This window comes from Rhagoletis pomonella, unplaced genomic scaffold, assembly GCF_013731165.1.
Source record: "Rhagoletis pomonella isolate Grant_MI unplaced genomic scaffold, Rhpom_1.0 Rhpom_scaffold_00002, whole genome shotgun sequence".
Lineage (NCBI taxonomy): Eukaryota > Metazoa > Arthropoda > Insecta > Diptera > Tephritidae > Rhagoletis > Rhagoletis pomonella.
Genome location: NW_023458556.1, coordinates 32,971,432 through 32,984,233, shown reverse-complemented (window position 1 = coordinate 32,984,233; position 12,802 = coordinate 32,971,432). Strand labels below are relative to the sequence as shown.

At 35.0% G+C, this 12,802-nt stretch overlaps 2 protein-coding genes across 4 annotated transcripts in view; one reads left to right on the top strand and one right to left on the bottom strand.

The window, feature by feature from the left end:
- LOC118733463 (solute carrier family 41 member 1) overlaps positions 1 to 12,802 on the bottom strand; it is a 161,529-nt gene that overhangs the window by 103,945 nt on the left and 44,782 nt on the right. The gene's annotated exons all lie outside the window — the stretch shown is intronic.
- LOC118733464 lies at positions 3,764 to 10,495 on the top strand. The gene is made up of 11 exons (XM_036462853.1): positions 3,764 to 4,013; positions 4,071 to 4,168; positions 4,424 to 4,578; positions 4,648 to 5,028; positions 5,103 to 5,239; positions 5,449 to 5,619; positions 5,760 to 6,915; positions 6,978 to 7,057; positions 8,040 to 8,681; positions 8,765 to 9,412; positions 9,508 to 10,495. Exons 1-11 carry the CDS (start codon positions 3,798 to 3,800, stop codon positions 9,649 to 9,651), a joined length of 3,828 nt encoding a protein of 1,275 aa, XP_036318746.1. The 5' UTR covers positions 3,764 to 3,797; the 3' UTR covers positions 9,652 to 10,495.

The following is a 12,802-nucleotide window of genomic DNA, read 5'->3' as shown; positions in this document are numbered from 1 at the left end:
CAAACGTATATGTATGTATGCTTTGCTCTTCATTATGTGCACTCCCATTGGAACACATACTTTTGTAATCGACGCTTTGCTCCATGGTCTTTGCTCGCCACTCCACCATCGTACAATTCCATAAGTAACTTAACTTTTCTTACCGTTTTCTCAATTGTATTGGTGTTTTTGGTTCAGTGCGTTACACTATTTTGAATAAATTGTAATAGAAATGAAAGAAATTGTAAAAGATAAGAGCGAATGGCAAAAAAAACAGGTGATCTCAGCTGTAGGCATTTTTTTGACAATCAGCTGATAGTGTTTAGTTTAGGATAGTTAAGGAAACTGTACGATGCACTCCACTATGCATTTAGCCTAACTAAAATGTTCATTAACTTAGGGTTTACACCGGACAATACTATCATGACAATAGCAATACATACACACTTTTTCAATAATACATGCATACTTTTCCATTGGAACAATTTCGACAACTAATACGTATATCTTCATTGTCTTGACAGCATTGTCCAATGTAAACGCGCCGTAAAGAGCGAAATACACAACACAAGCGGCTTAACAAAACCTAGCGAAATATCCCTTTGCTTCAAGCGATTTGTGTTGTGTTTGAAGGTTTGACAAGCTGTTTGAGGGAAATTTGAACAAATCAAAATTTTTTGATTTTCTGGCCGCCATGTTCACGTTTGATCAAACCTCTTCCGTTTCATTTGCAACGGAATTTTCACCGAATGAGGACGTAAGAGAGAAAAATGGAAGAAAACGAAATTTTTAACATTGTGAACCGGAAGAAAACTAAAGTTCTTTGCTTCCATGTTCTTTTCGTAACTCGGCGGTGGCGCGTGAATTTTGATGAAAATTTGTTGGTATTTCTTGCATTTTCCCGAGCACTGTATGAAATTTAAAAAAATTGATTCTTATGGTTTTTGCTGTTGAATATATATTTTTATAAAAATTAAGTAAAATTTGGTACGGAAAATATAAAAAAATAAAATCGTCCATATTTTTGACACTGATTGTACATAAAATGATACACACTTTGCTTATAGTTATAATGCTACATATTTTTAGGCTTACATTTAACATAAGAATCTGAGCATAAATATTTTCATTGAAAAAATGTGTTTATATTTATTTAGTCAAAATTATTAGAGTTTGTTCTCTTCATTTTCCCCATGATTTTAAAATAATTTTGCTGTTTGTATAGGACAAATAATTTTTTTTATGCAAACATACTTATATACGGACGTACATACATACTTGCATATATGTTTAAAAAATAACAAAAAAAAATTAAGTAAATAAATAAACCAACAGTTCCCTTTGGTATATTAATCAGCGCAAAAACTTAAGAAAAAATAAATAAAGCTATATGTTTGTAGCAAGCACCACGACACCGATGAGTTGGCGTAAATTTGTAGCTATGTAACAACTTCGGCAACTATTTTTTGTAAATTTTCCACAAACTTCTCACTTTACCATAGAAAATGGTAATTAGAATTGGTGTGGTGTGTGATCTCAGTGGTGAATTCCCTCTTCTAAAATTTTCTGGTTAGTACTTGAAAAAATGTTACTTAAAATTTACTGCTTCTCATTACAATGATTTACCATGGTGTACTAAAACTAAGGTGATATGATCGGAAGAATGTTTTATGCAGTTTTGACAATTTCGGCAGTCTTACTGGCAGTGATCTTCTCTTTACCTTATTTATATTAATTTGTTGGTTCCACTTTTTTGCCCCTATGCCTATAATCGCCTCATGTAAATGCTGTGTAATATAAAACTTAGTATTAGGTAATCCATACATCGTCGCCTGGGTAAAAGATTGTCGTTAGCGCCATTTTGACGATTTTTAGTAGTTCTAGATGCAGTTATATATTTTGAAATAAGGTCTTTCGATTGGAGTTATCAGTTTTTAGATATCTCCTCTAGTTTCCGAAATATTGACCACAATTTTTTCGATAATTTAGTAAAAATTTAGTTAGTGATGCAGCCTTTTTAAACTAACCAATATCTTAAAAATGGCGTTCTCCATTTTTGGATATCCCCTTAAGTTTCCGAGATATTGAGTAAAAAGTGTTGTTAATTCGGTGGAAATTTTGATCACATTTTGTCGTATTTCATATAAAGTGGCTGTCAAATTGTGGACAAATGACGCTTACGACAAAATTTTACTAAAGAAAATCTTTCATAAAGTCAAACATTAAAAATTAAATAATTTAAGAATTTTGTGAACTAGTAATATTTTCAGAGACTTTGGAGAAAATCTATCTTCGCGTTTTTGAGAAATTGCATTCCAAACTTCAATCGCGATTTCCCACAACCTGCCGAAATTAACATACGACAATCTTTTACCCAGACGACGACATGTAAATAATAAACGACACAAAATATATATGAATTTCAAATAAAAGCTTGTTTTTTATATGGTTTTTACTTCTAACAAAATCTAGAACTAATCTGGAAATTGAGGTGACCTAGTAATTGTTATATCCTTTACACAAACAGTTAAAAAAAAATTAAGCTTACATGTAAACTTTTTCCACTTATTATTAATTCTGCTTAGAATAATGCACCCCATTAAACTTCAAAAAAAGCCGGATATAAATTTTTATCAAATTCTGTTTTAAACTCATTACTGGCACCACTATTTTACCCTTTTATCTAACTAAAGAAGAGTTAATTCAATATGACAATACATTTAAAGCGTTTTAATGAATAATTTTACCTCAATGAATAATTTCACCCGTTTGAAAGAAAGAAAGTTTGGTGTTCAGAAATCCAGTTTGCATGCAAAGTGTAACTGCTCCTGCCATCTCTTTTGGAAATTCCAGAGTTTGACAGACTTTTGTAAACGACTTGCTTTTGTCACGTCTAACAGTTGCTTAACATTCTCTGGCGGTATTCATCATGCCTTTGTTAACATTTACTGGTACGCTTTCAGTAGTACTTTTAGCACGATTTAAGCAACTCTGCTATTTGACCAACAGCAACACTAGCACAAGAGTACCGTTTTTTTGAGGACTCCCTTTTCTATTTTAAATCTTTGCTATTTTGCATTTGCATTTTGCTTGTGAAATTTATCGCATCTCGTTTTTTTTAACTTATTGCGACGAACAAAGCGGCAATCGTTGTTTGTGGTATTTTTAAAAGTTAATATTTTAATAAACATTCAAATAAACAAAGTTTGTGCTGAAAGTGTAGTGCAAATTTGTGATTGTGCGTTTGCTGGTTCGCGCATTCGTTGATTGAAATTTTAATGTCGAAAAGTTATTAGAAATTTACCACTTTTACAAAATAAAACATTTAAAAAAGGTGAGTGTAGTTTATGAGACACCTGGGGAAAGTGCGATTTGTTTTCATTTATTGACCAAATGGAAATTTCGTTCAGATTTCTGAAACTGTACCCACAAATTGGTATAGCAATTGGAATGTGCAATATATACAAACAAATAACTGTTGTTAGACCTTGAGTGAAGATGTGTGAAGTACCGTACAGTTGCGTGCATTGAACTTTGTTTTGTTAACTACTCCCCTAGTTTCATGAGATAAACTATATATGTATATGTTCTTAAATGCATACGCATACGCTGTTACTGCGAAAACTTTGATTAATTACAACAATAACGGTTTGCTTTATTTATGCTATGCATTTTTATTTGAGGTTATGTTGTCCTTAAAATTGGTTTGTCCACTGATGGGATAGACCAGACTTTTATGTACTTTTTTGTTTTGTAATTTATTTATATTTTTTCAAGTAAATAAAACCGCACAGTTGTTTTGCTAAGAAGTTACAAGCATGCAACGCCAATTCACCTCCGGCAGTCGCCAAGCGCCTGATCCATTTGATCAATTCTTGGAGGAAAATAACTTCTATCGCAAGCATACCGCCCGCGATGCCTCCTGCTTGTTTCGTGTTATTTCGGAACAAATGTATGACACCCAACTGCATCATTTAGCTATACGCAAAAAATGCGTACGCTATATGCGTAAACATCGGGACTTTTTTGCACCGGTAAGTTAATTGAAAGACATTGAATACAATATTGGAATCTTTTTTTTATATAATTAGCTCATTGACCGGGATTTGGACGAGTATCTTGACGATATGTCGAAGCCCAAAACATATGGCACTTTGATCGAACTGCAGGCAGTTGGTTATATGTTCCAGTAAGTAAAAAAAAAACAAAACAAATATATTTAGATACATTTCTTCACTCCCTTCGAGGTGCCCCTGGGAATGTCAGGTGGTTTAGCGAAACTTAGAGCAAAAAGTGGAGATAGACTGTGTTATGTATGCTTTGCATTTTGGACAAAAGAAGCCTACTCAATTAACAAAAAGTTGTATTTTTTATATTGTAGTATGAATACATGCATGCATATGTAAATATATTTATTTAGGCATTTTAAATTGTTCATTTACAGACGTAATGTGTTACTATTTGAGCCCTTCAATTTGGGAAACTTCTATAGTTCTCGTTCTTACTTTAATGACGTTTTTCGAGTTTTCTATACACCAGAAAGGCATTTCGATTCGGTATTTACGTGCGACTATATCAAAGATGCCGCAATCTGCCAGGGTAATAGTTTACATAATATGTACTTTGACAAATATGTGAGTAAATTACGAAATTAATTCTTACTTCTAGCAATATGTTATGAAATCTTATACAAGGATTTATATAAATTACCGGATGTTGCATTTGCCGTTGAGCATATGCTCCACTCGCCGACATTGGAGTCTATGGAATACACTTCTGAAAGTAATGAGAATGGCTACTGCACTCGTATACATTTAACTGATGGGCGTGTCTTTAATTTCGATCTGCCGCACGAAACCAATTGCATTTTGGAAAATTATGAACTTTGTCATTTTCATTATACAAACTTTCCTCGTTTATCTGATGACTTGCATCGCGAAATGAAGATACACACACACTGCGACGACTATGAAAAGACATTGTGCAAAACTGCAGAATCATTATTGCCACACAAGTATATATCGTGTGTGCGACAATTGTTACAGGAAGGTATTTGCTTCTTTAATATGTTCATATGAAATAATGTATCTTGTTTAAAAAATGTGGTATGTTTTCATTGGAAGGTATCACACCATTTCCCTATAAAGTTGCAAAAGCATTGGATCCAAATATGTATCGCAACATTGAGTTTGACGCGTGGAATGAGCAACGCAAAGAGCAAAAATTACAAAACTGGTATAACGGTGATACGAATTTTAAGGTATTGATTTAGATATTAAGTACGCATGCATGTCGTTTTGCTTGTCATAATGAATGAACTAACAGTTTGTTCCTTCTATGTGCCTAACATACAATAAAATCCGGTCAACGGTTTGTGCTTGTCATTTTAATACGTCCTGCTCCAAATTGCTGTGTCCTGTCTATCCAATCCACTTTTATGTTTGTGCTTGTCTAACTGTATAACTGAAGTTGATACGCTGCCAGCAAACACGAGTTCATAAAATCTTCCAGGTGGGAGCCAAATGTCATGTGAAGCTATGCAAATCCGAAAACGATGTATACACTTGTCATATACAAGAGATTGCAGTTGACAAAGGCTACTGCATTGTATTTATCGAACAATTAGGCGAAAAGCGTCTGGTAAGATGTTAAATACATATGTAAATATATTTATTTGTTTAATGAAAATGTCCTAACTTTTGGTTCAGTCATTAAATTATGTGCATGCATGTCGATGTAAGATATATTTAAAATTATTAAAAAGCCACTTTTTATTTTAGGTTCCGTACGATTCGCTTACTCCACTGCCACCGGATCAATTTAAGCCATGGACCTTGCCATATCGCTTTCAGCGTCATATGCAGAAATATAGCTCGGTGCGTCTAACACGTCATTACAATTATCGCTTCAAACTCAATGGCCAAATCGCTCAAGATCGTAATTATTGTACACCCTTATCGCACAATGGTAAGGCATCGGATTATGAAGCAGGAATCACAGGAGGTGATGCCGACAAAGAAGACAAACAAAATTATGCAGCTCCGACTGCACATCATCGCAATGGGTGCTATTACAAATTGAAGCAATATACCCACTTTGAAAATTTCCGTGCACATACTGTTGAATATTGTGCTATGCCACTGACGGTGGAGCATGCGCCACGTGATATCGAAACGAAAAGTGGCAGTGCCACTACAACGCCTTCTAACGAGAATAATAGTAATGTTGCGCAGCATGCTGCTATACCTGAGACACGCATTAAAACCGAACAAAATGTATCACAGCGCAATTGTGCACCGGAAGAAATGATGGGCAACTTTAATACCATAGAACAATCGGCTGGCATTGGTGCACCAGCATTTATTCTCCCCGACTTTCATTACTTATATCCTGTGCCACAGTATGGCGCCATGCCTGAGGAATATTATGCATATGGCTATGACCCTGCGATGCATCCACCAGGCACAGCGCTTATGCCAACTGGTTATTACATGTATCCTCCACCAGGTGCACCGGCAACAGCTTTCGCACATGCGCCGAATAACATTTACATGCAAGCAGCACCCCCCCTACCACCGCCACTCATAACTGCTGCCGCGCCACATCCACATGCTGCTGCAGTTGCACACAGTGTCGGTAGTGGTCCATTTTATCAAACAAATCCGTCTTTCGGGAGCGGTACCCTAGGAAATGCCATTGACCCCAACTCGATGCAAAATAATGCAGCACAAATTTATGAAACACCCATTACTCGTAATCGTGGAGGTAGGCAAACGCCAAATATACATACACCGCTAAGCGGGCGTATTAATTGGGATGCAAAGAAATCGGTTGAGCCGAGTGGCATAGATTTGCCTACCGATGTGCCCACTCTGCGCCACTTTTACAACTTGGGTTTGGACTATCATCTCACGCAGTTGAAGCGTAGTAATGAAGGTGAGTATATTCTTGATTGCGAAAAAATCATAACCGTTTATATAACTGATTTCCAAATTTAGATGGCAAGGCAAAAGTAAATGGTGGAAAACTGGCATCGAAAGGGACGGGTGGAAATCACAATGAAGACAACATGCAAGAGGTTCGTTTTGTTTCCCAATTTTGAAATCGCAAGCAAATAGTAAAATTAAAAAAAAAATTAAAGCTAACATTTACAGGTCTATTCGGCGCTGGTAACAAAAAATTTGTAACCGGTAAAAGAAGTGTATGTAAATTTTTAATGCCTTTTCGCATTCCTTGCACTCTTCTAACCAGTAAATTTTGTTGCCATCTTATAAGCTGGTAACAAAATATTGCCCGTAAAAATATGCAATATAAGAATTTCGCCAAATATACATAGCTGAATTGCTAAATATTTTGACTGCATTACCAACGTATATATCATCGCCATGACAAGAAGTAGTAACATTTTTTTGTAATACAAATTTCCGGTTACAAAATTATCGGTAACGTGCATAATAAGCCTGTTTTAGCGAGTACTGAAAAACATTTCAGAATATCCTTCATTTGAATTGATCTTTTGAGAAATTTTATTTAAAAATTTGCTACTATGCGATGGTTGCGAGTAGAGATTAGAGTAAGCAATGAGCCTTATTAAAAAAAAATATATTTGCTTAACTTTAAAAAGTTAACATATTCATAACATTTCCATAGTTATACAGCCTTACAAATCAATGTTATAGTTTTATAAATTTGGTTGCAAAAGTGAGTCTAGGATTCTGTTGAATACGTATGATTGAAAAACTATACTTTCTTTAACCGACTTCACAAAAAAGAGAAAGGTTATCAATTCGTCGTAATTTTTTTTTTTATATTTTACCGCATAACTTTAGACCTCGAAACCCGATTTCTATAATTCTTTTTTTAAAGGAAAGATGGTCCCATATTAATTTGGTTTAAATCCGATCATCGGAATTGAAGTCTGCTTTGTTTTTTACTTAAAAATTACTTTTTTTTTACTTTTGTACAAAATTGATAGTTCAGCGTTTTGAGATGTTCGATGTTTTCCTAGCTAAAAAAATAATAATTTGCCACAGATTTTAAGACACAATTTTCTTTTATAGAGCAAGTCGGATGCTAACAACAACAGCATGCCAAATTTAAATGCACAGAATTCCAATCCAAATGCTAACAATGGTATACATAGTGCTTCACATTCGTCTTCCGCTGCCCAAAATCAACATTTCATTAGTAGTGGATCGGGCAGCGGCGTCAATAGTGGTTCCGGCAAGGGCGGTCACATGCATAGACGCTTTCCGGCGCGCTATTTTAACAGCAACAAGGAGCGACCGCTGTTTTTGCGCAACCAAAGCAACAACAATAACAATAGCACCACAAACAACAGTAACACATCTGCTGGGCAGAATCTAAATAATCATAATCAAAATGATTATAACAACAATAATTCTCATATTGGTGGAGGTGTAAACTGTAAGTTTACTAATACACAAAAGACTAATAACGTTGGACAAAATAGCTCGAACCGTAGTGCTACGCCAAATTCGTCACACAGTCATACATCGTTACAAAATACAAAATCAATGAATACAAACATTGGAAGTGGTGGCGTTAGCAGCAGTGCTACTGCTTCGCTTGCAGTTTCTGTTGCGGAGCATGGTATGCCATCGCCGCATGTAAACTCTGACAATCCTACGAGTGGAAATGGGGCGCACAACGGAACTAATGCCGGGAAAATGCAAACTCCGGTAAGCTTGGTGTATGATGTGCTTCAATTTTATACAGATTTTTTTTATTTATGTTATATTATTATTATTATTTTTTTTTTCAGACGGCACTCGCACCTTACCAAGCGCCACACGCGAACGCCATGGTGACTGCCGCTTATAGCCCATATGGTGAGTTTAACGGTGATTCGCCAATGTCCATTGTCCAGCCAACCACGGCTGCTGGAGGCGGCATTTTCCTACATATGCCGATGCCAGCGCCTGCACATTCTTTTGGTATTTACGCACCGCCACCACCACCACCACCCACTACCATGGGTATGCACCCGACGCCTACATCAACATCAACGTCATGCACGGCTTTATCTTATCCGCCACCACCTAATGGTGGACCACAATTCATTGCGTCACCATCAGATGCAGTAAATACCATTAATATGACACTACACAGACCATCGTCGAACGGTTTCTATCCAACGGCAGCTGAGCTGTCAGCCGCTGAGGCAGTTGGTGCGATACACGGCAGCGACGGATTACAATTTCAATGTATACCGTACGCTGGTGGAGCACCACCTCCACCGATGCCATTTTATTACGCACCTGGCACAGCTGTATCGGCTGGCGGTCTACATATGAATGGTATTGCAACGGTACCGCAACCGTCGTCACAGGCTGCAGCAGGTACTGCTGGTGGCGGCGGCGGTGGTGCCTGTGCGAATACAGGCATGCCAAATGGACCGGTGGGACCACAGGTATGTAACGTTTGTTTCCGAGTCATAAAGTTCTTAAGCGTAAAAAAATGTTGCTATGTTAATAAATGTTTGAAATATTTTCTTTATTTTTTCAGGGGTATTGGTGCCAACCGCCGCCAAATGCTTTGCTACCTTTGCCCAAATCCGCGCCTCAAATTAATGGTGCAGGCGGCAGCGGCAATACTACACCTAATGTGAATGTAAACACCACAAGTAACCGATCACGTGACAACAAATAAGAACATAATTTTTTATTTAAAAGACCTCAGGTAATCTTTTAAATACTACTTAAAGTATTGTACGTATTAACTCGACAAATTTCTTTACTTCACTATAAAAAAAAAGGTGAAGGGTGCGAAGCGAGTGCGGTATAACTTATGTATAGCAAAAATAAGCTATAATCGGTGAACTCACAATGTTTTTTTGTGGCTTCGATCGAAAATGAGATCTTTTTTATTCAAATTTTAATTACAATTCGTAGGAATTTCCCTTTAGCGCGAATTTTGCTTTGCTCACAAATCAAGATCGATTAAATATGTATGCATCATGCGTTAGTATTATTTATAGGCTATGAATATTTTCGTATTTTGCCATTTTTTTATAAAAAAAAAGTACTAGCCAGTATAATAATGTCATTGTAAAGGCGTCGCTAACGCATTTTTATTCGATGTCCATTCGTAACAGTTTTGTTTTTGAAGCTTAATATTTAAAAATATTTGTAATAATAAATATTTTATGTATGTATACATATACTAAATTGCACACATACACAACAAAACTTATTTATTACTCAAATCAACCACTTCTCAAAACTTTACCTAAATTACGCAAACCATTTCATATTTAAAAATATTGCTATTAATTTTTAACAAAGTTATTTAGACTAATATCGTTTATCGTAAACTCGTTTTTTACCTCACCCAAATATGCCTTTAAAAAGTATGTAGTTTTTAAGCTCCATTTGCTTAGCATATTCAATAATTATATGTCCAGCAATTCATTATTTTTTATTATACTTAACAACCAATGCAATCGCATAATTGTTAACGGTACAATTTTTGCCACCCATTTACATTTGTCTTAAAAAATTCTTTGGCAATTTACAAAGTCATATTCTATTTAAAATTTTTTTGCAAACTGCTTATCTTTTATTCATTTCAAATTTCAATATTACCCATACATACACCATCATAATCTAATTATGTTAGCTATAGTTTTATTGATAGATTTTAACATTTTGTAATATATTAAATCATAAAAAAAATCATTAAAAAACTAAAAAAATAAATAAAAAAATCCACGTTTTAGTACGTAAGCAAAGCAAATCCACTGGACTTTTAAATTCTCACCGTCAATCTTGATTGAATGCATTAATGTAGCTCCTTTGGCCAGCTTTTGCTATATTTGGTTTGTTCAGTTGTAACGAATTCATTATTTTGAGTATGAGGTCAATGAAGCTCTGTGAATTTCCTGTATGTTCACGCTTCATTCGTTTCGTTGCCTCCAGCGCTGTTTTATCCTCGAATTCCAAATCGGCGAAGTGTGTTTGTTGGGCAGGTTTTATGTCTGTTATAGCAGCTGTTATGGGCTGTAAATGAGGGGAAAAAATTGTTCAAAGATTGTTTAAAGAGAAAGATCGTGCGCATGTTTTTGCTTGAAAAGACTTAAAACCATCTAATAATTGAGCTATTTGCGGACATAAGTAAACATACTTATTGTGTACACTGATTTAATGCCAAACGTCATCTCTGTGGTCATAAGCAATAATCGCCTAAGTCGAAAAACCTGAATTCGAAAAAAAAACGCTTTAAAGATTTGGATTGTAATGTTAACCTTATGGGGAAACCAAAACATTTTAATCAATAACTTTTTAAATAGCGTAGCTAACGAGATGGGAGTTTCACATACACATAGAATAGTAGTTGCAGAAAGCGATAGCATATATAACTCAATTCTTTGTTAAGTCGACTTAGGCGGTTATTGCTGCTTATGACCACAGATCTCTCTATTAAAGAATTTCCTATAGGAATTAGCCGAAAAGCCTTTTCAAGAACTGTAAACGTCTGTTTATTATAATGATACCTTGTTTACGTCTATAGGTTATATAGAAGATTTCGGTATTAACTCGATTACGGCATATTGCAATATGGAGGTATCCTTTTCTTGAAAATTTGTTTATGGTTACTAGATAAAAGACGCCTAAATTACCCAAAATACTGAGTCTTATTTTAAGAAAAAAAAAAAATTCTTACGACTTTCGAGACGTTTTAGCGGACATCAAACCTATTGGCAACAGTTCTCCATTTTATCTAATAAACAGAAACAAATTTTCAAGAAAATTAAAAATTATGTTTTTGAGAAAATTGAGTCTTTTGATTTTTCCAAAACCGGCCGTAATTTTTTTAATTAAAAAAGTATTAAAATTTTCAAGTATGGCAAATATAGAGCATTAAAAACATTTCTAAATCAAAAAACCGAATTAAAAAATATTGATTTTTAACAAAACTAGAAAGATTTGAAAAAAATTGTCAGCCGTTTTTCTCTAAAACCACACTTTGCTTTAAAATTTTCAGATGCTCGTAACTCAGCGAACTTTTTTTTTGCAAAACAAAAAAAAACGTCTCTTTATTTGACCTAAAAAATATGAAAAATCGTATTAAACTTGAACTCGAATTTTGAACCCATTCACCCAGCATGAATTGAAATAGAATAAGCCATGAGTAGTCCACTTGCAAACAGCGCTGTGTTTATAATAGTAAGCCATAAATTTAAAAAAACGACTACGACAACAGTAACATCTAAATTGAATATTTTGTTTCCTGAAAATTTGGATAAATAAGAGCCTAATAAAATTGTTACATAACATAACATGACATAACATAACATTAGCAGTCTATACAACTTAAAGCAGTTTTCTATGTTCATCAGAAGATGGAGACTTGAAAGTTTATAAATAAGTATGAAAACGAGTTTTGCAAGAAGAGTTAACATATGATGCTATTTTTTTGCAGAATATAGAAAGTTTCCACTGTGTTGTTAGCAGGGATGTTGCGAATGTGGAATTTTAGACATCCGCGGATGCGAATGCGAATGCGGATGCGGATGTCAAGTATTTTTATACCCGAGCGCACTTGTGCACAAGGGTATTATAACTTTGTTCACATAACGGTTGTTTGTAACAGGCAAAACGAATCGCAATAGTTATAGACAAATGTATACATAAATGAACAGAATGAAAAGAGAAATCGATTAAGCGGTGACTGTCTGTCCGTCCGTCCGTCCGTCCGTCTGTGCACACGATAACTCGAGTACAAATTGAGGTATCTTAACGAAACTTGGTGTGTGTACTTCTTTTGAGCGTAGGACGGATGGTAATGAGAATGAGAAAAA